Source organism: Bos taurus, chromosome X (genome assembly GCF_002263795.3).
Source record: "Bos taurus isolate L1 Dominette 01449 registration number 42190680 breed Hereford chromosome X, ARS-UCD2.0, whole genome shotgun sequence".
Taxonomy (NCBI): Eukaryota; Metazoa; Chordata; class Mammalia; order Artiodactyla; family Bovidae; genus Bos; species Bos taurus.
The window spans coordinates 37,117,685-37,142,247 of NC_037357.1; the positions used below are offsets into that span (position 1 = coordinate 37,117,685).

The 24,563-nt window shown below is 57.9% G+C and overlaps 2 protein-coding genes across 4 annotated transcripts; one reads left to right on the forward strand and one right to left on the reverse strand.

Annotated features, from left to right (window-relative positions):
- Nucleotides 1-4,890: 4,890 nt before the first annotated feature.
- Nucleotides 4,891-7,336, forward strand: AVPR2 (arginine vasopressin receptor 2). 2 transcript variants are annotated; one of them, XM_005227662.5, is made up of 4 exons: nucleotides 4,891-4,980; nucleotides 5,496-5,547; nucleotides 5,864-6,712; nucleotides 6,872-7,336. In XM_005227662.5, exons 2-4 carry the CDS (start codon nucleotides 5,523-5,525, stop codon nucleotides 7,075-7,077), a joined length of 1,080 nt encoding a protein of 359 aa, XP_005227719.1. In that variant the 5' UTR covers nucleotides 4,891-4,980; nucleotides 5,496-5,522; the 3' UTR covers nucleotides 7,078-7,336.
- Nucleotides 7,337-7,447: 111 nt separating this feature from the next.
- ARHGAP4 (Rho GTPase activating protein 4) lies at nucleotides 7,448-23,178 on the reverse strand. 2 transcript variants are annotated; one of them, XM_005227656.5, is made up of 23 exons: nucleotides 23,048-23,176; nucleotides 21,819-21,889; nucleotides 18,974-19,181; nucleotides 18,705-18,867; nucleotides 18,431-18,493; nucleotides 17,998-18,177; nucleotides 17,272-17,400; nucleotides 16,962-17,183; nucleotides 13,080-13,181; nucleotides 12,761-12,952; nucleotides 12,576-12,660; nucleotides 12,304-12,331; nucleotides 11,982-12,084; nucleotides 11,396-11,456; nucleotides 11,207-11,284; nucleotides 10,991-11,125; nucleotides 10,777-10,882; nucleotides 10,441-10,674; nucleotides 10,278-10,351; nucleotides 10,004-10,187; nucleotides 9,721-9,813; nucleotides 9,421-9,535; nucleotides 7,448-8,325 (listed from the first exon to the last, which is right to left on the reverse strand). In XM_005227656.5, exons 3-23 carry the CDS (start codon nucleotides 19,177-19,179, stop codon nucleotides 8,092-8,094), a joined length of 2,787 nt encoding a protein of 928 aa, XP_005227713.2. In that variant the 5' UTR covers nucleotides 19,180-19,181; nucleotides 21,819-21,889; nucleotides 23,048-23,176; the 3' UTR covers nucleotides 7,448-8,091.
- Between the last annotated feature and the right edge of the window lie 1,385 nt (nucleotides 23,179-24,563).

Sequence of the window (24,563 nt, forward strand, 5' to 3'; positions counted from 1 at the left end):
CTGGCCTGGAGAATTCCACGGATGAGTTCATGCAGTTGCAAAGAGTCGGACACGACTGAGCAACTTTCACTTTCACTTTCACTTACACGACTGTATTATGTGTCAGATCTCGTGAAACAAGTCATGAATTTTACTGTATGCTAATCATCCTTCAATAGAGTTGATTTTACAGAGTCATTCCTGGGGAATTCCCTGGCCATCAAGCGGGTAGGACTCGGTGCTTTCAATGTCGAGGGTGCAGGTTCAATCCCTGGTCAGGGAACTAAGATCCCACCAGCAGAGGTGAGACCAAAATGATTATTTAATTAATTTAAAAAATGTGTATTTATTTATGTATTTATGGCTGTGCTGGGTCTTCATTGTTGCACAGGCTTTTCCCTAGTTGGGGTGCACAGGCTTCTCATCATGGTGGCTTTTCTTGTTGCAGAGCACAGGTTTTAGAACACGGGATCACTAGTTGTGGCGCACAGTCTTAAGTGCTCTAAGGCATGTGGGATTTTCCCGGACCAGGGATGGAACGTGTGTCTCCTGAATGGGCAGGTGAATTCTTTACCCCTGAGCCACCAGGGAAGACTTCATGACTTAATGTTTGAAAACTCATCCAGGACCCGGAGAGAGCTCGGAGCCTGCAGGGCTCCTAAGCCATCAAGTGCCATTGCCCGGCCTCCCCGCAGTGGGCAAACGGGGCTTGTCTCACTTTCAAGATCCCTGCTCACTTTCATTCAGACCTCAGGCGAGTGGTCACCCTATCTTTCCATTGTCCCAGCACACACTTGCCCAAAAGCACATGTGCATGTTTGGATTCAGGGCATCTGTGTCCTCAGCCTGCCTCCTGGCCCTGCTTGGTCCCTGTCATACTGGTTCACTCACTGGGACATCACGCATTCCTTCCACCACCAGGCAGGAGCTGCGGTCTGCAACACCTGCTCCTGGGGGGATGCCCAGTTACAGGCCCTCTCTCCATGTCTGATGTGGACAAAGAATGTCACCTGCACCTCTGCATCTTGCCACACACAGAAAAGTACTGGATGCAGTCACTTGAGTTGTCTAGCTTTCTTTAGCCGACACTAATCTTTTGATGTTCCCATGACCTGGTTTTAGTTGCAAAAACTCCTATACATCCTGGCTCCTCCCTTACCTGTTGGAGACCGTCCCTCAGAGCTTTCTGAGAGGCTGGTCTGCTGCGATGCAGTCCTCCAAAAGTCTGCCAAATAAAACATACTTCACTTTTGAGGTGTGCGTTCTTTCCAATTGACCTGAGATATGGCCTCCCCTCGGCTTGGCTCGTGTCTTTCCTTCCCTCACGGTACCTGTCTCCCCTCCCAACCTTGGGAACCTCTGCTCCCCTGGTTTTTCTCCAGGCTTTTTGTCACTCTTTCCTTGTGTCCTGGACTGGCTCCTCTTTCTTGCTCATGCCTAAAATAGCCTTCCAGGGTCTTCCCCAAGGCCTGAGAAATGCCTTTGGTCTCCATTCCTGCTGGGCTCCAAAATCACTGCACATGGTAACTGCAGCCATGAAATGAAAAGACGCTTGTACCTTGGAAGAAAAGCTATGACCAACCTAGACAGCACATTAAAAAGCAGAGACATCACTTTACCAGCAAAGGCGTATCTAGCCAAAGCTATGGTTTTTCCAATTGTCATGTATGGAAGTAAGAGTTGGACCATAAAAAAAGCTGAGTGCCAAAGAATGGATGCTTTTGAACTGTGGTGTTGGGGAAGACTCTTGACAGTCCCCTTGACTGCAAGGAGATCCAACCAGTCAATCCTAAAGGAAGTCAGTTCTGAATATTCATTAGAAGGACTGATACAGAAGCTCCAATACTTTGGCCACCTGATGCGAAGAGTCAACTCTGGAAAAGACCCTGATGCTGGGAAAGGTTGAAGGCAGGAGGAGACGGGGAGGACAGAGGATGAGATGGTTGGATGGCATCACTGACTCGATGGACATGAGTTTAAGCAGGGTCCGGGAATTGGTGATGGACAGGGAGGCCTGGCATGCTGCAGTCCATGGGGTCGCAAAGAGTTGGACATGAGTGAGCAACTGAAAAACAACCACCATCACCTGTTGCCTGCCTGCACACCACTTGGCACAGGACTGCACTTCCCAGAATCTGGGTCCTGCCCCTCCTGACCTCCTCTCTGACCTCTGCCCTGGCACCCAGTACCTGGGGAACAGCCTTCTGTGGCCTTCTGCTCGGACACTGGGCCAGGGGAGCTCAGGGCATGCTCCTTGGCCACACATAGAACCTTTCTGCAAATGCAGTCCTGGGCAGGGCAGAGGGGGCTGTGCTGGGGAAGGGGCTTGAGGGGGTGGGGAGAGTGTCTGTTCAGCTCTGCCCCATGCCTGAGGCCACCTGAGGCTAATCAGCCTAGCTCCATGGCTAAGTCTTTCTTGGTGGCTGGGGCAGGGCCCTCCTGGGGTGTCTCTCTCTCATAGGTCTCTGCTGCAGGCAGCAGGACTCAGCCCAGGCTCTCAAGGGTCTGGGGGAGGCCAGAGTCTCTCTCCAGGCATAGCCACTGGCCTCAGGGTCTGTCTGTCCCTTCCAGAGGTCCCCAGCACTTGCTTCCCTTTACACCCTGGCCTTGGTGTAGACACAAATTCCTCCCCTTGCTTCCTGGAACCCAGAGAAAGCCGCAGGGAGGGGCCTTCCCTGTGACTTTCCCTGGACTCTTGACAACAGGAAACAAGGAACACAGGGAGCAGAGATGGTTCCCGGCCCTGCGCCAGCTTGCCGCCAGAATCCAGCCCTGTGGGGCCCCGTTTGGGTCTGGGCAGAGAACCCTATAAGGAGGTGATGGGGTTGGCACTTCATCACCAGCCGGCTCAGGTCTCTGCCCATCCTAGATCCAGGGCTCAACTTTCAGTCACTGGATTCCAATTTTACAGAGGGGCAAGCTGAGTCACAGAGAGCTGGTCACAGCCTTCCAGAGTCACGCAGTGGGGGAGTGGCAAAGCAGGTATCTCAGATTCCCAGGCCGATGGGGGAGTCTGGGGACTGGGGTCCTATGAGGCACACAGGGACACAAGGCAAGAAGAAAGACACACTGAGTGGTAGTGTGTTGTTTCAGTCACTAAGTCGTGTCCGACTCTGTGACCCCGGGGACTGCAGCACACCAGGCTCCTCTACCCTCCACTGTCTCCTGGGATTTGCTCAAACTCATGTCCATTGAGTCAGTGTGATGTGATGTGATGTGAGTTTTTCCCAGTGGCTTACAGTTTTCCTTTGAAAAATCTGTTCTATAATCTTACCTGGGAACTCCACTTTCTACCTTTTTAGTAGATCCAGATGGCAGCTGAAAAGTTCTTTCTATGCTTCTGGGTTAATAACACTCATGTGGTTACAGGCAGAAAGTGAGGATGCTCTTGTTGTTAGGAGGTATGGCTGATGTGTTCAGACATGCGGAGCTGGTATTCTACAACCGACTCCCAAATAGAAAAAACCATTATAAATACCCATGTGTATTGCGGGGGTGTGGGGTGGAGCATGTGTACAAGCAGTGTGTGAGCGTACTGTGTGCTGTATGAATACTGAACATGATGCGAGTGTGATATGCTGTGTGTGGGTGTGTGGTGTGGGTGTGTGCTGTGTGTGGGCGTGTGCTGCTGTGTAATGTGTGTGTTGTGTGCTGTGTGTGGGTGCATGGTGTGGGTGTGCGGTGTGGGTATGTAGTGTGTATGTGTGTGGGTGTGGTTTGTGTGGTGTGTGGTATGTGTGGGTGTGTGCTGTGTGTCCTGTGTGCTGTGTGTGGGTGCGTGGTGTGGGTATGTGGTGTGGATGTGTGTGGGTATGGTTTGTGTGGTATGTGTGTGTGTGGTGTGTGTGTGTGTGTGGTGTGTGGGTATGTGCTGTGTACTGTGTGCAGTGTGTGTGCTGTGTGGGTGTGTGGTGTTTGTGGCATGTGGTGTGTGCTGTGTGTGGTGCGTAAGGTCAGGTGGACCCCCGTCCTAATGTCTCCCTACTGGTGCTGCCCGAGTCCGGCCAGGAGGAGGCCTGGCCTGGGCTATACCCGGGCCTGTTCTGGGAGAGGTGGTTTTGGTCTCTAACCTCGCAGGTCAACAGGGAAGATGAACAAACAGGAAGACAGGGCCAATGTCAGCCTGGAGTCAGGCTCCGTGCGGTGTGTAGGCCGCTTCCTGGGGCTGGGCTGGGCCAGCCTGGACTGAGGGAGGTCAGGCACAAGAGGGCTGTCGAGGGGGGGAAATAATGGGCTGGAGGGGAGGGGGTTCTGGAGGCTGAGGAAGCGCAAGGAGTGGGAGATGGGATGTGGGGTACAGAGACAGACAGGTAGCTGTGAAGGGGGGTGGGGTGTCCGGCCTCCCCCAGAGCCTCAGGGGAGGGAGCTGGCAGGACCTCACTCCACCACCTTCTCACCCATCATCTCCGGCCCTCATCTCCGGGAGGCCTAATTGAGGATGGGAGGGGCCTTCACTGGCTGGGGACAAGCCCTCCCTCTGCCTAGTAGGAGCCTCGGGTGCTCGGGTGCTCGGAGAGGAGCCAGAGGAGCCTGTCCCGGCAAAGGGGAGTCAGGCTTTGCCACGAGAAAGCTGTGTGGCACTGAGCCAGTGCGTCTCTGGTCGCAGCTACCCCACTTTGAAAATAAGACACAGTGAACTCGGGGATGGCCCAGAGCTCCGCAGACACGACATTGTCATAAGGTGGTGTTGGGGGAGCATTGGGGGATAGCGAGGCCCAGCTCAGGAGGGCTCAGGCCTTCTCAGGGGCAGCCTGGGGCCCCAGGGACGGACCTGAGATGGCTTGGGCAGGCCAGGAAGGGAAGCAGAGGAGGCCAGGAGCCTACTTCCCGGTACCAGAGGCCAGGAGGCTCGCGGAGGTGGGGGAGGAAGTCCCCTCCTGAGCTGGTCACTCCCAGAGGACTGGCTGGGGCGGGGCCGCCCATGGAAAGCCGATCTGAGCTCTGGGGCCACCTTTACGCCTGCTGCCGCCCCGCTGCCCAGGAGCCCGGGAGTCCAGCCAGGTAAGGGGGACGTAGCAGCCCTCCTACCCTGCCCCCAGCCCTCCAACGGTTCCCTCTCTGGGCCTCTGTCAGGGCAGGAGGTGGGGGGGTTCTGTATGTCTGCCTTGCTTCTCATGGGCTGCCTGGATGGGTCTTAGGCTGAGTTCGTCCATCTGTCTGATGACCCCTGGTGCCATCTTTCCCGGCCCGGTCGTGGGCGCCAAGGTCCGTGTCTGCCTCAGTGGCCAGACCTCACCAACGTCGATTAGGCTAAGACGTACCCCCCAGGGCCCAGACATGAGAATGAACACACACACACACAGTCAAACACACACAGTCTCACACACACACACAGAGTCTCTCTCATACACACACGAGTCACACACACAGTCTCACAGACACACACACAGAGTCACAGGCACAGGCCCCCACCCCACCACCCCGGCCAAGGCTCTAAGGACCCTTATCCAGAGACTCTGTGCAGCACGGCTGGCCCCTTGGGTGGGAGGCTGAGCTCACAACCTCGTCTCCCCCAGGTGCTCAGGACTCCTGCATGCCCTGCCATGTTCATGGCATCCACCACCTCAGGTAAGTTTCCTGTCCCTCGGTGCCCCCAACTCAGCCCGCCTCCCTCACTGGAAAGAGCCGGCCCTCTGGTTCACCTGGGCCTGGGGCTGCCCTTTCCTCCCCACCACATGAGGTTTGAGGTGGTTGCGGGGGTGGGGGGTGTTGGACGACATGTGTTGTGCTGGAAGGCCAGGAACCGGGAGGGAGGAGGCTGGAGGGAAACAGAGGGCCCAGGTTGACAGTGGCCTGGTGCCCGGGCAGAATAGACTCACTGACTTGGCCCTCTGCCCCCACCTCTGCCCAGCTGTGCCCTGGCACCTCTCTCAACCTACCCCAGCAGGCAACGGCAGTGAAGGGGAGCTGTTGACTGCCCGGGACCCGCTGCTAGCCCAGGCAGAGCTGGCCCTGCTCTCCACCGTCTTCGTGGCCGTGGCCCTGAGCAACGGCCTGGTTTTGGGGGCCCTGGTGCGGCGGGGCCGGCGGGGCCGCTGGGCACCGATGCACGTCTTCATCGGCCACCTGTGCCTGGCTGACCTGGCTGTAGCTCTGTTCCAAGTGCTGCCCCAGCTGGCCTGGGACGCCACTGACCGCTTCCGTGGGCCCGATGCCCTGTGCCGGGCAGTCAAGTACCTGCAGATGGTGGGCATGTATGCCTCCTCCTACATGATCCTGGCCATGACGCTGGACCGCCACCGTGCCATCTGCCGCCCCATGCTGGCACACCGCCATGGGGGTGGCACTCATTGGAACCGGCCGGTGCTGCTGGCCTGGGCCTTCTCGCTGCTCTTCAGCCTGCCCCAGCTCTTCATCTTTGCCCAGCGTGACGTGGATGGTAGCGGGGTCCTTGACTGCTGGGCCCGCTTTGCCGAGCCCTGGGGCCTCCGCGCCTATGTCACCTGGATTGCCCTGATGGTGTTTGTGGCTCCTGCCCTGGGTATTGCTGCCTGTCAGGTGCTCATCTTCCGGGAGATTCATGCCAGCCTGGGGCCGGGACCAGTGCCGAGGGCCGGCGGGCCCCGCCGAGGGTGCCGGCCGGGCAGCCCTGCCGAGGGAGCCCGGGTGTCGGCGGCCGTGGCCAAGACTGTGAAGATGACGCTGGTGATCGTCATAGTGTACGTGCTGTGCTGGGCGCCCTTCTTCCTTGTGCAGCTGTGGGCCGCGTGGGACCCGGAGGCACCACGGGAAGGTGCGTGGCGATGGCTGGGGCTGCGGGGCCCACCCAATCCTGGTGCATGTGCACCTTCATCCCCCTCCACCCCCCCAACGCAGCCAGCATGGCCTTCGAGCCTAGGTACGCTGACCTCGAGGCCCCCTCAGCCCCAGCCCCGATTCCCGCCCCACACAGGGCCTCCCTTCGTGTTGCTCATGCTGCTGGCCAGCCTCAACAGCTGTACCAACCCCTGGATCTACGCCTCCTTCAGCAGCAGCATCTCCTCCGAGCTGCGAAGCCTGCTCTGCTGCACTTGGAGGCGCGCCCCGCCCAGCCCGGGGCCCCAAGAAGAGTCATGCGCCACAGCCAGCTCCTTCTTGGCCAAGGACACCCCCTCCTGAGAAATCGGGGTGGCAGCGGGGGTAGGGGTGGGGGTGGGCGCTACTTTCCTTCTAGAGGCTCCATGGAACTCAGCTGACCGCCTACAAACTGGCTCCACGGGGGCCCGGCCGAGACATGCAGCCAGCCAGTGGAAGTCCTGGGGGCCCAGGGGGCAAAAAAAGGCGGTTGGGCCAGGGGCCATCCTTGCCCCCACCCCGTCTTGTCCCCCTTGGCCTTTCCTTCTGACCTTGCCTCATAAAAACTCCGGCTCGTTTTCCACCTGGTGAGTCTCTTTGGATACTGGGGTACTGGAGAAAGGAACACATTTTCAATAGGTTTCCCATATTTTTCTGTATTTGCTTCTTTTTGTCCCCCTTTTCTACAAGGATGGTATTTTAAAAAATTCATGCATGTTTATTGCATTAAATGTGGGGGAAGTGCAGAGAGATTCTCAGGCCCCTCCCACACCCACAGACACGTGCATGGATCTGGAACCTACCACACAGGAGACAGGACTTCCAAGATGCAGGTCCCCAAGCCACACAGCCCTGTGCCAAGAAGCCCCAGAAGCTGGGCGCCCCGCCCTCGAGTGCTGGGGGTGCCAAGAGGCTGACCCTGTACCCACCTTCCAACCACCCCCCCGCCCAGCCAGACAGAGAACCAGCTCGCATCTGGGAGTCAATGCACAGGACTTTATGAATGGTTGCCAATGCCTGTCAACCCCCACCAGGCTGGCACCCTCAGCTGAGCAAAGGCACCCGCCACCTACTGGCTGTCAAGGGTGACAATCAGCCACGAGCCCTCACACCCAGGGCCAGGAGGGGCCTGCCCCTGCCTTCCTCTGCGGCAGCCTCCCAGAGGGGCCCAAGCCAGAGCAGGGAAGGCAGGGGTGAGCTGGAGCGGCCACTTCCTCCTCTCTGCAGAGGGTCACGAGCAGGTATGCTGGACAGGGCCAAGGAGAAGCAAAGGGTTGGGGGTGCCTGGCCGGTTTTGCCCTGGGCTGGGGCAGGGCCTACAGAGGATGAGGGGGCCCTTCAGTGGGACTTGAAGGGTGAGTCTAGGCCCTGGGGATGGGAGGTCGAGGGTGAGGCTGGGGCACCAGGGCCCCGTGAGAAGCCTTTGTTCTTGCCCAGGCGCCCACAGCCTGGAGGCTTCGGGCTGCGAGGCCCGGGGCTCGAAGAGTTGTTGGTGCCCGGTCCGAGGCCCTGACGGAGGGCAGTCTTCCCCAAGAGCTCCTTAAACACAGAGTCCATGGTCTGTGCCACAGCCTGGCGGAGAGGAGAGAAAGGCAGGATGTTGGCACAAGTGGGCCCCACCTGCCCAGTCAGTCCCCTGCCCCCAGGACAGTGACCTGACCCAGGAGTCAGGCCTGCTGATCCTCTGAACTCCTCTGCCCCCTGAAACAAAGTCCTCAGCCACTGCCTCTGTGGACTGCAGTGATTAGCTCAGCCTTCAAATGGGAGCCCCTCAGGGTGGGCCCTGGGTACCCATCCTCTCCCCACTCTCTCCCTGGCAGAGATCACAGCCACCACCCCCTGGCTTGGGGGGCCCTCAGCCTCTCAAGTGCCCCGACGTCCCAGGCCAGGGCTCCCCCACAGCCCACCTGGCCCAGCCTACCGACCACCTGCCCTGGGGTCTCATGGATGCTCTGCCCCCCAGCCCTGGCCCATCCTCCCCCAGCCACCACACATGTGTGTCCCTGATAACCCCTCTGTCCCCAGTGCCCAGGCCCGGTCGCCAGGCCACACCTGGGACATGGCGGGCTCTCTCACTCTCTGTCCCCAGGCTCACATTGTCCCTCAGGGCTTCTGGCAGTGCCCACCAGGAGCCCACGAAGGGGTTTGCTTGGGCCAGTGGGCACAGCAGGCAGCTGGGTCTCCCCAGGCTGCACCCCACACCAGGGCCCCATCTGGCACCTGCTCTCTGCTCCCCTGTAAGAACCATGACCCCGCCAGGCTCCCCAGTTCACCACCTCCCTCAGCTGCTTTTCCATCTGCCCCTTTCATCTTCTCTGGCTCACAAAGCGCCTGCCATGTTACCACCTGTCACCTAGCCTGGCTCTAGATGCCAGCCTTGAAGCCTGTCCCATGTGCTGCTTCCCACTCATGAACCAAACGTGAGGCCTAAATGTGTGAGTGCTCTCCCCCAGGTCTCCCACTACCTTGCCTCCAGGCCAGTCCCTCCCCACCAAGCTCACCCCCTTACCGGCCTGCCCCTCTCTAGGCTGGGCTCGGCCAGTGTGTCTACGATCAGGAGGGTCAGACTTGAACCTCAGGCAGGAACAGTGGCTCATAAGGGGAAGCAGAGAACCCACCCCTGGGGAAGTGCACCCCTCTTGCCACATGACTATCCCCAGCGCTCACCTTATCCACCTCCACGTGTCGTTCTGGGGATGCTGGGACCACGCAGGGCCGTCGGTACCCGGAGTGACTCCCGGGGATACCAAGAGGGATCTCGGGTGGGGTGCACGGCTCTGGCCTGCAGGGCACAGACAGGGAGCCTAGAGGGGGCCCTTGGGAGGCCCCGCGCTCCCAGGCAGGGGCTTCTCCCAGCCCAGGGCATGGGAAAGGGAAAGAAACAGCAAAGCTGGTCCCTGGCCGTCCTGCCTCCAGCCTGGGATGGGCAAGCAAGGCGCAGAAGGGGTCTTCCCCGCTCCTGCTCACCTCTGGACGAGCTCCACCATGGGGAGCCCCTCTGAGCTGCTCAGCAGGTCCCCGGCGGCCAGCAGCCCCTGGCCCGCCGCGAGCTTCTCTGCTCTGGAGATGGAAAGACAAGACACTTGGAATGCTTACTCTGGGTTTGGGGTCTGCAGGGCAGAGGGCACAGTGCGGGCCAGCAGCGGTCAGCAAGGCACAGCCTGGGCCTGCGGAACCTGGGACTTGGCATGCGGGAGGGGCTGGAAGCCCGGGGGTCGGGGGGGGCTGGAAGGAGAGCCTCCAAACTCACCCCGCAGGCAGAGTGATATACTTGTGGGGGATGAGCCCCCGTGCCCCCGCGTGCTCGCCCCGCCACCAGTCGCCTGAGGCCCGCTCGTGCAGCCGCAAGATGTCCCCGCGCTGGAAGGTCAGCTCCTGGGCCGTGCGGCCTGTGTATGCAAAGCAAGCCACGGCCTCCACGACACCCTCCTGGTCTGGGGAGGAGAAGAGATGCAAGTGAGGTGGCGGGGTGGCGTGGATGCCCTGGCCAGGGACCCCATGGGGCTGTCCTTCCCCACCCCTACCCTCCTCCTGGGCTGAGGTCCCCGGCTCCAGCTCCAACTCGTTGTCCCCCGTCGGGCCCTCCAACTGGGCATCCCTGTAGTCCAGAGAAGAGTGAGGTGGCTGAGCATCCTCAGGGTGCCCCCTGCAGCCAGTCTCTCTCTCCTGGCGGCACCAAGAGCCTACCCCAAGCAGCTGGCAGAAGGTGGTGCCATGCACTTCTCATAGACGGGGCCGGGCAGCTGGGCCGGGGCCGGGAAGACCCGTCCAGGCTGGATGATGAGGGTCTGCACCAGCTGGTTGACACGGCCTTGCAAAGCCACTGGGTCCTGCCCAGCAGGGACGGGCAGCAGCGTCGGCCCAAAGCACACGGCCAGGTTGTAGGGGTCCATCATGTTCTCATCACTGTACTGGGCCAGGCTGGGGGTACAGACAGGTCATAGGCACGGAGCTCCCGGCTCGGCATCACTGCACCCCAACCTGGGATGCCCGCGCTCCCCCCCATTCCCCAGAAGCACTCACTGGTTGAGGAAGGTGAAGAGGTACCGCAAGACCACCAGCACGGGTCCGGGCAGCCGGGCCAGGAGGCCAGCCACGTGCTCCACCCGCTCGGCCACAGCCTCCAGCTCTGCAGACAAGGCCATCATCCCAGGGAGAAGCCATGAGCCCGGGCAAGGTGGCCACTAGGGAGTGGGGAGCCCCCCACCCCCACCCCACCCCCAGGCCCCTGGCTCACCTGCAGAAGCCAGCAGCTCTCCAAACAGGTCTGGTGGGAATATGGGGGGCTGCAAGCTCCGGAAGTAGAGTTTCAGCACGCCCGCCACCGAGTCCAGGTCATGGGCAGTGCAGCCCTCCACCAGCGGGTCCTCTCCTGGGAGGGGGCGAGGAGAGAGGCCTGTGACACCGGCTCTCCCAGCCTCCCCACCCTCCGCCACACCTCACCAGTCCCCACCTCTCTCAAAAGCATCACGGATCTCCGAGATCTGGGGCTGGGCGCCCGACACCCGGAAGATGCCCTCATGCTGCAGGCCTGTGGGAGGATGGAAAACTGGTGGGCACCAAACCTCCTCCCCGCCCCCGCTCCTCCAATCTTGCGAGGGGCCAGGCAGGCCAGAGGCGGGAGGCCCCAGATCTCACTCACCATTGAGGTTAATGAAGCGGACACAGCTCTCCACCACCAGGGGCACGGGCTGGCCTGAGCTCTGCGGACAAGGACAGAGAGAGTGCCCTCCACGGTGGGTATGGCACGGCACACCCTGCCACTCACTCATTTTCATTTTGTCTTAATGCATTCTGTAGTCAGAAACAAGGCTAGGGAGATGTATGCCCAGTGGGGAGGGGGTGTCTGATCCCTGGTGCCGTGCCTGACATTTTATCTGTTTCCTGCTATGGAGTGGAAATGCCACCCAACTCTCTCTGCTGACCTCAAATCAAGCAATATCATGAACCTCGGGTTTGTTCACTTAAATAACCTGCTGATTCTTCTGAACAGTGAGAGACTGAATCACATCATCCCAAACAATAGTGTCATTTCTCCTTTTCTGATCTCTGGTGCTTTCCTGACTTCCCTCCCTAGCAAGCATCCCAGAAGTGGGGCCTGCGGGTATCCGTGCTCCTGGTAAGTCCTCAGCTCGTGGTAACTCGTTTGGGTTCACAGGGGCCCCAGGGCTGGAGGCACGGCTGAAGCAGGAAGGGGCCTGCACTCAGTTGAAGGGTAAGGCAAGTACCTGGATAAACTTCTCCATGTCTCCCCCGAAGAGTTTCTGGTTATACTGGGAGCTGGGGCGGGGGGCACGGCTCTTCTGGAGTTTTCTCTGTGTGTACTGGGTCCTGTCGCGGTGAACAGGAGCTGCCTCTGAGGGGAGCAGGCCTGGACACTAGGCTGCCTGGACCCCCCAGCCCAGCCCAACTGGATGCTGGGGCTCGCAAGTTATTCCAGAACCCTCTGGGCAAAATAAGTAGGAAACTAAGGCCACCGAGGAACAAGCAGAGGGGAGGTGGGGATACCATGGGTCCTCAGGACAAACTGGTCCCTCTCGAAGGACTCACCAAGTCACCTCCCGGTCTTCCTTGTCACCTGGGAAGGAGAAAGGGTTGGTGTGCCTCTTGGGCCAGGAGGTTTCTCGGCGCGTGGCAGAGGAACAGGGCAGCCTACAGGTAAGGGCAGCCTCAGGACAAAGAGCAGGATGGGGGCTGAGACCCTGGCTGGCTTCCTTCCTGTGTGCCCAGCACCCTCTCTGGCCAGGGAGAGGCTGCAGGAGGAGAGCCACACCATGGCTGGGCTGCTCCAGGCCCTGGGGGTGGCGAGGCAGGGGGCCCACCTCGCTGGATGGCGTCCTGCAGTTTCTCATGCTTGGCCTGCAGCTTGGCAAGGATACTCCGTCCACTCAGGTACTCCTGGAGTTTCTGTCAAGCCCCCGGAAGAGCCCAGGGCTTTAGTCCTAGCCCTGCCCTCCCTGGCCCCCACCACCCCACCCGCCCTCCCGGTCCAGCACCACCTCCCCACCGTGATGTAGAAGGTCTCAGTCTCCTGCTGCTGGCCCCGCCGCCGGCCAGCCTGCCGAGCCCCCGGGTCCGAGCTGGTGGACTTGAGGGACTCGGTGGACAGGCTGGCCTGGAAGGAGTCGAGCATGTCACTGTCTTCTGACGCCACCACCTCCAGCAGGGCCTGCAGTGTGGCCTTCAGCGTCTTATTCACCTTGGGAGGAGATGGCACCCAGGCAGGAAGAAATGGGGGAGAGACAAAGAACAAGGAGGTCGAGTCAGAAGGAAGGGGAAAAGGAGATCACAACCATCTGGCTCCGTGTGTCTAGGCCACCCCGTACCTCCTCTGTCTCGATGGTCTGGCGGTCCAGGCGGCTCTGGATATTCTGGGCTCTGGGTAGAATCTCATCCCGCAGCTCCATCTCAACCTGGATCTCAGCAACCTGCAGGGTGCAGCATTGGGTAGGGGGGCAGTTAGGGCTGCACCTGAGACACCGGGGTGGGCTGTGCAGCAGGTGCAGAGGTTTCTGGGGCTGATTTTCACTGCCTCAGGGGCTACTGCAGAGGGTCACCAGCCTTGACACCTGGTCCAGCCAGATCTGAAGCAAGGACCCCTTCTGAGAGGAAGGCAGTGTACACTCATGAGCACTGAGACTCATGCATGGATGTACTTGCAGTGCTACTCATAATAGCCCAAAGGTGGAAGCACCCCAAGTGTCCAGCAGCTGATGGGTGGATACGCAAAGGGTGGTGTCTCTATGTAGAATATTATTCAGCAGTAAAAAGGGAGGAAATTCTCATACATGTTTCAACATGGGTGAACCCTGAGGACATTATAATCAGTGAAATAAGCCTTTTGTAAAAAAAAAAAAAAAAACAGGACAAAAAGTATTAGACTACTTATATGAGGTGCCTAGAGCAGTCACGGAGAAGGCAATGGCACCCCACTCTGGTGCTCTTGCCTGGAAAATCCCATGGATGGAGGAGCCTGGTGGCCTACAGTCCATGGGGTCACTAAGAATCAGACACGACTGAGCGACTTCACTTTCACTTTTCACTTTCATGCATTGGAGAAGGAAATGGCAACCCACTCCAGTGTTCTTGCCTGGAGAACCCCAGGGACGGGGGAGCCTGATGGTCTGCCGTCTTTGGGGTTGCACAGAGTCGTACATGACTGAAGCTACTTAGCAGCAATGAAATATTTCTATCCAGGCTCTAGGAAACGCTGACGTGAGAAGACCCACCCCCCTCAAGCCCACATAATGGGCAGATCATGAGAAACTGACTCTTTGGAAAGGATAAATCAGAGACTAGTCCTGATGAGCAGGCACAGCAGCCACCACCATCTGTGCCTCGGCGTGGACCTGTCAGACATAAGGAACGTCACAGAGCATCAGCATCACACAAAGCCACTCTCTGGCCATGGCGGCTGAAGATAAAAACAAGATCACCTCATCAGCACATCCGAGCACGGACCAGAACAAGAACTTTGTCCAAGCCACAAAAATTACCAAACTTCCCGCTGGCCCGGCTAGAGTGCCGGGCGTTTCCCTCCTCGCTAATGACTGCTCTAGCCTCTTTCTACCCACCTCCGCCCTGTCTTCTTGAGAAGATTTATCAAAACACAGAATCAGAGTCACCCCTGCCTCCTGACAGCATCCAAGTGAGAGCCGAGCCCCTCCCCCAAGTCCTTGAAGTTCTTTCCAGCAGCTGAGACACCTCCAGTTCCCCGTGCTGAAAGCGAGCATCACAGAACATTCCAAGTCCCTACCCAGCCACCCTGTGGGGAAAACCACTGTTGACAAGCTCTTCTCACACATACCAAATACCTAATCTATCTCTCAGTGCCTCCTCGGGAATAGGAACTGACAGCCAAGAACTGGCAGCAATTTGAGGGATAGCTCTAAAGTAGAAGACATAGGGACGTCCCTGGTGGTCCAGTGATTAAGACTTTGCCTTCCAATGCACAGAATGCAGGTTTGATCCCTCGTCAGGGGGCTAAGATCCCACATGCCTCAAGGCCAACAAACAAAATACAAAACAGAAGCAATACTCTAACAAATTCCATAAAGACTTTAAAAATGGTCCACAAAAAAAAAATCTAAAAAAATTAAGTGGAAGACAGAGATCAATGCAAGAAAACAGAAAAAATGTAGGGGACATGGGAATATCAAGAAAAATGATAAACATTTCAGAAAAATTTGAGAATATACTGTATCCATGAAATAAGAACAAAGGGCTATTTTAAATAAGAACATGTAAAACAAACCAAAACTGTTTAAAAAAACTTATGAAAGTAAATTTTTAAGAAAAATTAAAAAGGGGTGGGCAGAGATAAGTCAAAAAAGTCTCTAAGAGAACAGAATTAAAAGGTATAGTGATGGGACTTCCCTAGTGGCCCAGTGGTTAAGAATCTGCCTTCCAATGCAGAAGATTTGGGTTCAATCCTTGGTCTGAGAACTAAGATCTCACATGTATGCAGTGCTGAGTCCTCGAGCTCTGGAGTCCACATGCCACAAGTAGAGAAAGCTCTTTCATGCCACAACTAAAGACACAATGCAGCCAAATAAACATTTTAAATACACCTATATAGTATTAATAAACATAAAAGTTGTAGTGATGAGAAATAGGAAAGATAAAAGATAACGAAATTAGACAACCCATGAAGTTCAATATCTAATTACAAGAATTCTTGAAAGCAAGCACAAAGAAAATTAATGGACGGAAATTACCAAAGGAACAATATGAGCTCAAAACCTTACGACTTAAGTTTCTGTACTGACAAAGCCCACAGGTGGCCCAGCATCATGAAGGCAAAAGGATCCCCAAGGCATATCATTATAAAATTGTACATGAGGGAAAGGGACTATCCTAAAAGCTTCAACGAGAAAAATTACAGGTGACAGACAACAGTGCAGAAATCAGAACGGCAGCTGAACTTCTCACCCACAATACTACTGAAAGCTTGGAGGGATACTTTGAACATTCCAAAAAGAAAATGCTTTTCAACCTTGACTTCTACACCCAGGTAAACTACCAACCAATTTCAAGAACAGAATACAGGCATTTTTTTTCAGACAGTCTAAGTCAGGAAAGTATGTAGGAAGATGTCTGTGAAAACAAGGTAATAAAACAAAACAGAGGAAGACACGTGATCTGGGATGCAGAGGGTCTAATGCAGGGATGCTCAGGACAATGGGGAAAGAAAGGTCCTGGACTGTGCTGGCCTAGAAGTCAATCAAGGCCTACAAGCTGAGACTGCATGGCTCCACAGCAGGGCTCTGAAGAGAAAAGATTGCCTGATATGGTGGAGACAGACGGTGGTGATGTGGGGTGGAGCCTTAATCGTCCACGGAAGGGGATTGTAGGGCCTCTGACAAGCTGCAAAGCACAAGCAGCACCTGATGCATTGTCTGCAGCAGCAGCAGCAGCTAGAAGACTGGGGAGTGGCTGCATCTGGGGAGTGGGAATCAGGAACAGGAAGGGTGGGTCAGAGAAGGGAGGTGTGCCCTTGAATGCCTTGAGTAACATTTGACTTTATCAGATATGACTTCGGTCAAAATACAAATGAAATAAGCAAAAAAAAAAAAAAAAGAAAAAGGTCAGTGGAACCCCAGTGTACATTACAATCCAGTGTAATCCCAGTCCATGCTCATGAGGATAAACTGGTAAAGGAGAGTACAGCTCAGAGATGCATAAAAAGGTGCCCTAGTGAGGAATTCCCTGGAGGTCCACTGCAGGGGGCACAGGTTCTATTCCTGGTTAGGGAACTAGGGTCCCCCATGCCACATGGTGTGGCCAAAAAAGAAGATGCCTAGTTATATGCTAGTGTTTGCATGGTTTCTTTCCCTCCCAAGTTTGCATTGTGAAATGTCTAAAGCACACAGAACCACCAAAAGAACAGTATACGGGCAGCTGTCTACCACCAACAAGCCGGCCTCAAAATTGCTGCCATGCTGGCTATGTTTGCCCTTGTGGGGGATGTTGTGTTCACTAGTTGTACCACAGAAGTGGGTTGGGGAGGTCTGCTTGCTTCAATGCAAGTGCAGAAACTCCAGAACCCCATTTGCCTTGAGGCCACTGCACAAGGGTCTGAGAAGTAAGTGGCATTCAAGAGGTTTGAGGTCTCAGCAAAGGGAAGGAAATCCATTCCACTCAGCTACCATCACAGTGAAGATCAGAACACAAAGCCATTTTCCTGAAGGCTGGGCAGAGACCCTCACCTCATCCCCCTCGTGGGGCTGGTAGTCGAAACGCAGCGGGGGACAGAAGGCGATAGCGTGCACCTCCAGCACCTTGGCCTTGTCACCTATGGGATCCAGGGCATCCACGGCCTCCTCCAGGCTGCCCAGGCCCTGCATCTGGGAGGCTTGGATGCGGCTCTCCGCAGCCGTGTAGCTCCGGAGCACTTGGCCCAGGGCCAGGTGGAATCCTGTGTCACAACACTGGGGAACAAGCGAGGACACGGCTTGGGAGGGCTCAGGGCACGGGCGCCCGGACCCCTCCGGACCCCTCCCCACACCCCACACTCACATCCATCAGGTCCATGACGTCTCGCAGGTAGTAGTTGCTGACGGCGGCGTTGACGCTGGCCAGGCTTAGCAGGTACTCATTGCGAGCCTTTGTACACTTGAGTTTGTGCTCCAAGAACTTGGCGTGACGCTGCTCAGGATCACATGAGCCCCCGGGTCATCCACATGGCCGAATACCCCAGCCCTGCCTCCTGTGTATCCACCACCCTCGACACACACTCCCCACCCCTCCCTTCCCCATTTGGACAGCTCCCCCACTATCCCACTGGGCTCCTCAAACTATGTAGCCCAGAAGTTGAAAGATTCTTTATTCCTAAACCCTGCCAGCCTCCACTTCCCCATCCTTCCTTCGGGGACCACCTAGAACATGCGTCCTCCCTGCTGATCACTCGGCCCCCCATCCAACGTGTCCCCTCACTCCTCTAAGATCTCCCAGCACCGTATGAGGCGAGGATGGGTGGGAGGTAGGACCCCCAGGCTTGGGATAGCTCTTTTGCCAGCTGGGTTTGCACGGAGGGGAGCATGTGGGCTGTCCTGGACCTAGAGGCCATTCTCCTGCCCCCTGTGTCTACCAACCGAGCCTGGGGAGCCCCCCACCCCAAGAGCCAGCCCTGCTTTCCTGATGCACACACCACCTCCCTGCAGGGCCCAGTGAGGGTTGAGGATGTGAAAGGACAAAGGACAAAGCCAGAGCCTTTGGACACAGACAGGTGCCCCCCAGGCCCACCTTCTCCACCAGCCGCCCTCCCTTCTTGACAGAGCCTTTGCGGAGGGGCCCAGACTCGGTGCTGGTGGTGGTGGCAGTGGCACTTCGGCCTGCCCGCTTCTCCTCCTGCCGCTCGGCTTCACGGAGTTTGGCCTCAGCACTCAGGCTCTCCGTGTGGTAGACCTGATAGGTCTTCTTGGCCTGCAGGGAGGCCCGAGGCCAGGCAGGCCTGCTCAAGGCCGTGGCCACAGGCAGCCCGCCCCGTCCTCCTCCCAGCCCATCTGGGACTTGGGCCTTGAGCACTTGGCCCAAGCACTCAGCACCCAGGGCAGGGAGAAAGGGCCCGGCTTACGATCCCCGAAACCCAGGTCTCTCCCAGGCACCTGATCCTTCTCCCTGAGCCTGGCCCCGGGAGAGGTGAGGTGACGGCCTCCCTGTAATCGCAGGCTCTCACCATCTGAAGCTCTGACACCACCTCCAGGAGCTCCTCTTGCAGCTGTTGCTCCAGATCCTTACTCTGGGGAGGAGGCGAGCTGAGTGCCACCCTGCCCCAGGGCAACACCCACATCCATCCCGCCAGCCCTCAGCTCAGCACTCCAGGCTCCCACCAGCTCCCCCTGGCCTCCAGGGCCTTCCCGTTCCTGACACTTGGGCTTTGAGCATCCACGGGCTGCCCTCGCTGGATCCTGGGGTCTGCCCGCCTCCCGGGCCCAGGGCAGGGGTCTTGCCTTCTTGACCAGGCGCCCCACATCCTCGGCAATGTAGCTCAGGCGCTGGGCCAGGGGCCCGCCCAGCACCTCGCTGAGAGCTGTGCTTTCCCGGCTCTGCTGCCGAGTCTGCTGCAACAACACAGCCCAGCAGTGCAAGGGCGACAGCAGGGACGGCTCCTTCCTGGGGGTGGGGGGGTGGAGATCGGGGCTCAGACCGACCAGGAGTGGGCGTCAGGCCTCCCCTCCCCCCACCTTGGCCATCCCAGCTGCCTGGCCCCAGGACCCACCGGAAGCTCTGGTGCTCCCGACTGCTGCCCCCGAGGCGGCCTCCACGGCCGGAGAATCGCTCTACCAGCTTGTCGAGGCCCCGGGAGTACTCAAGCTCAACCTCGGCGCGGCGCCGCATGAACTCAGCCAGCTCCTGCAGCAGCTCCCGTCGCAGTTCGCCCTGCAGCTCCAGGCAGCGCAGTTGCTCACCCAGTTGCCAGCGCATCTCTGCAGGGTGGGAGGGCAGCTCAGGCTGGGGCTGTGGGGCCCCTGAGTCCGGGGAGGTGATGCTGGCCCCGGGGGGAGAGGGGCCAGTACCGGGCTCAGCAGTCCAGCTGGGCTCCGGGCAGGCCTGAGGAAATGGACCTCCGAGCGGAAGCTAAGGGGAACCAGCCAGGTGGGCTAGGGCCCAAGGAACAGAAAGGCCATTCACGGGACCATGGGCCAGGGCTAAGACGGAGTGGGGCCCATCCCGGCCAGGCATCAGTCACGTGGCCTTCCCATGATTCCCTGCTTCCCAGAAAGCCCCCAGTAACTTCCCCTGCCATTTGCGGTCCCTGAGGTGCCCAGGACTCCAGGAAGGGCAGCCTCTTCGATAAACACAGGGACGCATGGGGCTGCACAGGGCTGCACAGGGCTGGGGCGGCCACGGCATTCTTGCCAAACTTGCTGTGAAGTTGCGGCCTCGGGAACTGGAAACCCAGCCCTCGGCCCCCAGGAGAAAGGGCGGCCCCACTGCAAGGGCCAGGCCGGCCGGTGGGGGCTGACCAGTGACAGGACTGAGGCAATGGGGCTGATTTCTGTTCCCAGTACCGACTCCTGATGACCCAACTCCAGGGCACCCCCAACACTCTCAGCAGAGAGCCACACCCAGGGTCCCCACACTGCTGGCTTGTGACATCTTATCACTGGCTTGATTTGGCAATGCCACTTTCTCCACAGAGACCCAAATCAAAGAACCACCTCAATGAGAATGACGAGCTTAAGTAAGCCATTGGCAAGCCCTGGGCATCCCAGGGACAGAAGCCCTGTATCTTGGCTTCTGGCAAGTGGGTCACCCCTGTACTAACAGCTGTCCAGATGCCGGGGGTGGGGAAGGGGCATTAACTGATGTCTTCATTCAGCAGAATGTTGATTATACACCCAGTGGGTCTAGACTCAGAGACACACTTCCTGCCCTCCTGGAGCAGGGATAGGAACAGTGTGGGTGGGGGGAACAGCAGGGGAACAAGGGGTGACAACGCAGAGCAGGAGGTGGCAGCAGGGAGGGGTTCTTTTAGAGGAAGGTGGTCAGGAACAAGCAGCTTTGGAACACAGAGCTGAAGGAAGTGACAGAGGGGCCGTGGAGACATCCAGGGGAAGAATGTTCAGACAGACGGCACTGTGAAGGCTGTTGCAGGCAGCATGGCTGAAGAGAGCCGTGCCGGTGAGGGGCGGCAGGGAGAAGACGGCAAGGGAGAGGGCAGCCACAGCAGTGGAGCCATAGGGTCCTGCTTTGCTCTCAGGGCCCACTTGGGCCCTCAGAGCCTGGGCAGGGGTCAGGTGACAAAGGAAAAGTGCCCAGCCCCAGTGGCCACTACTGCACCCATCTAGGCAATAGAAAATTGGGGGTTTCGACCAAGAGCCAGAATTAGAGGAGGCAGGAAGTGGCAGGACCCAGGGTGGCTGTGGGTAAGGACTCAGTACTGGTACACTTGGGATTTCTGTCCCATCAGTGCCATCCCAGGGGGGTCTGTGGAGCCTGCGGCAGCCTCCATGGGTCCTGCTTGCCCAGCACTCCCATCTCCTCCTCTGATTTCCCATTGGAGAAGGTCCCTTTCCTACTCTCAACCCCTGGGTCTGTCTCCCTGGCTCCAGGTACCCCAGCTGTGGCCCCTTCCCCCCACTCCACCGCTGGGACTAGCTCAGTGATAGGCCTGGGGGCCACCAAGCCTATGCTTTCACTGCAAACACTGAATGGGAGCACTCTCTTTCCACCTAAGAGTCAAGCTGGGTTAATGGAAGCCTGGGTGGGCGGGACTGCTTCCTGATGGTGAAACCAACGCCGTTTCCTTACACTGTCTGAGGCCTGGCCCCAGGGGCCGACTCAACTCCATAGGCCGCCTGGAGTGGGCTCTCAGCCACTTGGAATCATGAGACTATTCACTGAATCATGGTAACATTTTTTCGGATAAAAGTCAATTTCATTTGATTCCAAGAAAGAACTGAGATGTCCTGGCTTGCCCCGCTGTCCACTGGCATCTGCTCACCCTCCTGGAACAATAGTTCCCTGGGGACCTATCATAAGTGAGTAGTGCTCGCCGGGCCAGCACACCAAAATGTTCATTTCTTCTTCAGTGCAACCAAGCCTTGGCTGAGATCCAGCAGACCTGGTGTCAAGCAGACAAGAGTCGGCAGGGTCTGAGCACAGCTGGCACCTACCTAAATCCCCAGGCTCTAGGCCACAGCAGCATCCGCTCTCAGATCTTAGCTGAGGTGTACTCATCAGGGAACCCTTCCCGACTTCCCCATAAACTAGGCTGGCCCTCTTCCCATCTCCTTTCTGGACATCTGCGCTTTTCTTTTACAGTGGTTTTCATCATAATTGAAACAAGTTGTGTGATAAGTTGTTTACTATATGTCTCCTCCACTGTGAGCCATATGAGAGCAAGGATGGCTTCTCGTGCGCTCCTCGCTGTATCTTCAGGGCCTGGCAGAGAACCGACGCATACAAAACATCTGTCAAAAGGATGGAATCCATGTCTGCTTGCATTGCAGAGCCAGGACTGGGCCCCAACAACATTTCCTGTGAGCGAGGCATTCAGTCTCACTTCTGCTGACAAGCGAAGCAGAAAAGACAGCCTCCCAAACCATGACTGTGCTGACCTTTCAGAATTTCGGGTGTTGAGATACTGATCCTCTTTTTGTAGCATAGTAGGAAGTTTCTTTGGCGGGGGCTGGAGAGCGGAGGAGATGGGAAACAGAAGCTCAAGTCATTAGACGCCCACAGCAGGCGACGAACATCTAAAGACAGCTTTGCTCAAAGCCCAATCTTTTTGGTGTGAGTGAACTGACACATATCTGCCGACTGAAGGGTTTCCAAAGTCCTTCAGCTTCATGACGTTTGGGGGATACAGGCTGGGATTGCTCTCTCCATCTGAGGGATGATGCAGCAAGGCCTGGAGAGCTGGCTCGCCATGCTCAGTCACATCAAGCTGGGTCTGGACAGCAGCCCACCTTTACCAGACAGGAAGGACTCGTGCACACTTTAGTGCAAATTGTTTGTATCGCAGAATTACATTGGACTCTCCACCTCTGGACTGGAAGGACATTCGAGGTTCATTTTCTTACACCTCCTAGGACCTATGGTGCTGTGTGACCATGAGCACACTCTGAGCTGCGTCTCCTTCATCAGTAAAATCGAGAGATTGAGACACCAGGAAACTGCTGGTGCTTGGATGTGGCTTTCTTCCCTTTGCGAGAGCCACCACACCCTGAATAAGACCCGGAGACAAGCTGTCGACTAAGTTTGCAAGACTCATTTGCATGCGATTTGCACAGAGTGTTTATCAGAACCCAAAGAGGTCTGCTCTGCAGTCCTCCATTCGCTGTGCCAGCTGGACCCAGAGTGGCCTTCAACTCGGAACCACCGCAGGGCCCAAAGAAGGGCAACCGGGACTGGGCTACAGGACTGGAGTGGTCTTAGGGTAAAATCATCACTAATCCACCCATTGAAGCCCCCAGACCCCCTTACCCAGCCCCCTTCAGCAAAGTCAAGGTGTTCCACTTTCTGGTGGCTAGAATGCCACTTTTTGAGGGAAACCAGGTGCCCCCCTTTCCTCCTCGGGCTCCTGAGGGGCAGGGAGAACCTAGGAGAGCAGAGCTACCAGGACAGGAATGGAGGGAAGGAGGAAGGAAGTGGGACCAGTGGCGGTTGAGGCCGAAGGGGCGTGAGGAGGCGGGCAGGGGGCTCGGGTTCCCTCCCTCAGCCCGCTCCGGAGGTTGCTGGGGGTAGGCCGCGAGCCCCGGGCCAGCAGCCAGCACATTGCAGGGTCTCCCACGACCTTTGGGGTCTCCGCGGGGAAACGGGCCAGGAGCACCCAGTGCCCTCTCACCTTTGACCTGCGCCTCATAGTCAGCCTGCGGCCCTCGCTCTCGGCGTAGTTTCCCATGCGTGGCCATGACCGCCGGGCGGCCGCGCCGTTGAGCCCGGCTGCTCCCACGCGGCCTCGAGCGGGCCAGGCGCGGGGACCCGCGGGCCAGCAGCCAGCACCCTGCGCCGGCCCCGCCCTGTCCTGTCCCGCCCCCAACGCGGCTCCTGGGGCGGGGCGCCCCGGGCCTGGCACTGCCCACGAGGGTCTCGGGGCCGGTGTGTTTCTCACTGTGGCTGGACTTTGCCGTTCCCCGCCCCCCCAACCCCGGGCACACAGGGCACGCCGCCAGGCAGGCTTGTGCCCCAGGTTCAGCTGCCAAGCAGCCAGGGTCGCTGTGAGAGCCCCAAGGTGCCCGACAAGCTGGCACCCTCTGGCTGCCTCTCCCTCCCAAACTCCAGAGGGCTTTGTGGTCCCCGTTGCTAGACTGCACCCCTCACATCATGGCCATCAGCCATCAATGCCAGTGTGCAGCAACACCATAGCTGCTCCTGACCGCCGGGCTCCCCTGGATCAGCTGCCTTCCCTAGACCCCCAGGACATCCAATGGGGCCCACCCTTCCCAACACTAGGAGAGCCAGGGGGTTAGGAAGATCAGCTGGGGAGACCAGAACCTGCCCTTGGTCCCTCCAGGCCGCATGGTGGAGTGGGGGCAGGGGCAGAGGGCAGGGCTAGGCTAAGGTTCCCCTTCTGTTCAGCCCCATAGAGAGGAACCAGCCTTGTTTCCCCATAGGTGGTTACCACTTCCTGCTACCGGAAGACACTCTTCTGTCTCCTTTCCCCTGCACCTCACACCTGCTCTGTCTTAGGCCTGGGGGGCTGGGGAGGGGTAGCCCTCTTCCTGCACCCTCAGAACAGGGCCTTACTGAGCCCGGGGGTCAGCTCGGGGCTCCTCTTATCTAGGGATGCTTCATGTCTCTCTAGCAACTTTTTCTCTGGTATACTAAGGCAGGATGCAGTTAGCAGGTAGACAAGGCAGAGTAGACAACTGTGTTAGAGAAATCCCTGGGGTACACAGATAGTGACAAGGGTGGCAAAGGTATTTAGGCTTTGGGGTGGTGCCCAGGGAAGGGGAGCCTGTGGGCACTTGTGCAAGGGGTCCAGGCACGTGTTTGCATGGAAGTCAAAGTCAGCCTCTGTGTGAATGTGGACACACGTGACCCTGACCTGCAGCTCTGCAAGGGAGGGGACTTTGCACAGGTACTTCCTGGCTTTCAACTGTGCACAGTTCTCTTGCCCAGAAGGGGAAAACATACCTTCTCAGCTCCCTGCCCCCCACCCCCCGTGTCTAGGCCCTTCTCTAAGGTGCAGTGTGTGCACCGGGGACTGGGGCTTTTGGACCTGGGAGCTGGATGGAACACATCTTGCCCCTTCCCCTCTATCTGAGCCCTGACTGGTCCCCCAAAGTCCCTCCCCGATTCAGCAGAGCCAGGCACAAGGCTCAAGCCCACAATAAATGGCTGCTGAACTGGCTTCGGCC

Coding starts and splice junctions, on each gene's coding strand:
- AVPR2 (XM_005227662.5), top strand. CDS start 5,523: ATGTTCATGGCATCCACCACCTCAG. Junction 5,548..5,863: donor CATGGCATCCACCACCTCAG/GTAAGTTTCCTG, acceptor AACCTACCCCAG/CAGGCAACGGCAGTGAAGGG. Junction 6,713..6,871: donor CCCGGAGGCACCACGGGAAG/GTGCGTGGCGAT, acceptor CGCCCCACACAG/GGCCTCCCTTCGTGTTGCTC.
- ARHGAP4 (XM_005227656.5), bottom strand. CDS start 19,179: ATGCGCTGGCAACTGGGTGAGCAACTGCGCTGCCTGGAGCTGCAGGGC. Junction 17,184..17,271: donor ACGTCATGGACCTGATGGAT/GTGAGTGTGGGG, acceptor CTTGTTCCCCAG/TGTTGTGACACAGGATTCCA. Junction 11,126..11,206: donor CCGTGATGCTTTTGAGAGAG/GTGGGGACTGGT, acceptor GCCCCCTCCCAG/GAGAGGACCCGCTGGTGGAG.